Below are 1,252 nucleotides of genomic sequence, written 5' to 3' on the forward strand. Positions count from 1 at the left end.
TTTTCAAACATAGATTTAGAAAAGAGAAGCAAATCCATTTTTACTGTTCAGGGAAAAAAAAAAGACAAGACAAGACTGATTGTGGAGGTGGCCACTGTCTGTTTACCTGTAGTGTGGATGCTGGGGCTACCATGGAGAGGGCCTCCCCACGACCACCGGTTATGCTTCTGTTTTGGTTTCTGGCTTCTTTCCATTGTACGCCGTACAACAGCTTCATGGCGCTCCTTAAATGGAATGAAGGAAATGATTAGATTCACCTGGTCGTTTGATGCTTCTTCCACTTATATCAGAGTAGAGTGAGGGGTACTACTTAGTTTTCCATCTGCTACTCCTTATCTGTTTTCTAACTTCTACACCTTGTCTTCAGGTGGGAATAATATATCAATCTGGGAGGGTAACCAAAACCATGACAACTCAGCGCACAAAGGTCTTGGTTTACAGCAGGCACTTGAATAAATTATTTTTACTATGGTAGTGATACTTTCATCAATACACATATGAACAATAGTATAGGTCTTGGCTTAAGCCAATGTTTAACACATATGGCACATATTTAAAATGGAGTTATGAATTTAAGGACATAGGTAATCCTGATCCCATTATTTACTGATTTTGTGTAACTTACTTGTGACTCTAAATTTATGTTTTTGAAAAAAACTGATATACATAATAGTTACTTAAGGATTAGAAAAAGGTGAAATGAGATAATCTGTATAATAACATTTGTAAGTGGTAAACCCTTGGAGTGGTCTTTTTTTTTTTTTTAAGAATTACGTTACTTAATTTCATTTATTTATTCATTCATTTTAATTTGACCAGAGAGGGACAAAGCAGGAGAGAGAGAGAGGAAAAGTGAGAAAGCAAGTCGCCAGGTCTGGGACTCAAACCATGGTCGGCCACACTGGCGTCCAGTGCCCTCAACCACTACGCCACCTGCCAGCCCCTGGAGTGGTCTTAATACTTTAGCATAGATGAAATAAACATTAAGAAGTTTTAGACCAGAGAAATAGGCTTCTAAAATTCTGTAATAATAATTGGTCCATTTGTGACTGATTTCTAAGGAGCCCGATCTCCCTAGAAACTGCAGCTATTTGCAAGGATTGCATCCTGACCGCTAGATGAACAGCCTCATGGGTCTGTGGCATTTCTGAAATAGAGAACCTTCCGTACGTTTGGAGGAGGGCGGCTCACCTTGTCCTCCTCTAGCCTCTGCCTTCGTTTCTCCTCAACGGCAGCCCTCCTCCGCTCCTCC

The 1,252-nt window shown here is 40.4% G+C and overlaps 1 protein-coding gene across 1 annotated transcript in view; it reads right to left on the bottom strand.

Moving 5' to 3' along the window:
- Nucleotides 1-1,252, bottom strand: part of MAP7 (microtubule associated protein 7) — a gene marked incomplete in the record, with an annotated part of 77,557 nt that overhangs the window by 49,170 nt on the left and 27,135 nt on the right. Inside the window, 2 exon segments of the mRNA XM_014586223.2 lie at nt 107-224; nt 1,192-1,252. Of these exon segments, the coding sequence (XP_014441709.1) occupies nt 107-194 (88 nt within the window).

Source organism: Tupaia chinensis, unplaced genomic scaffold, assembly GCF_000334495.1.
Source record: "Tupaia chinensis unplaced genomic scaffold, TupChi_1.0 Scaffold000117_2, whole genome shotgun sequence".
NCBI lineage: Eukaryota > Metazoa > Chordata > Mammalia > Scandentia > Tupaiidae > Tupaia > Tupaia belangeri.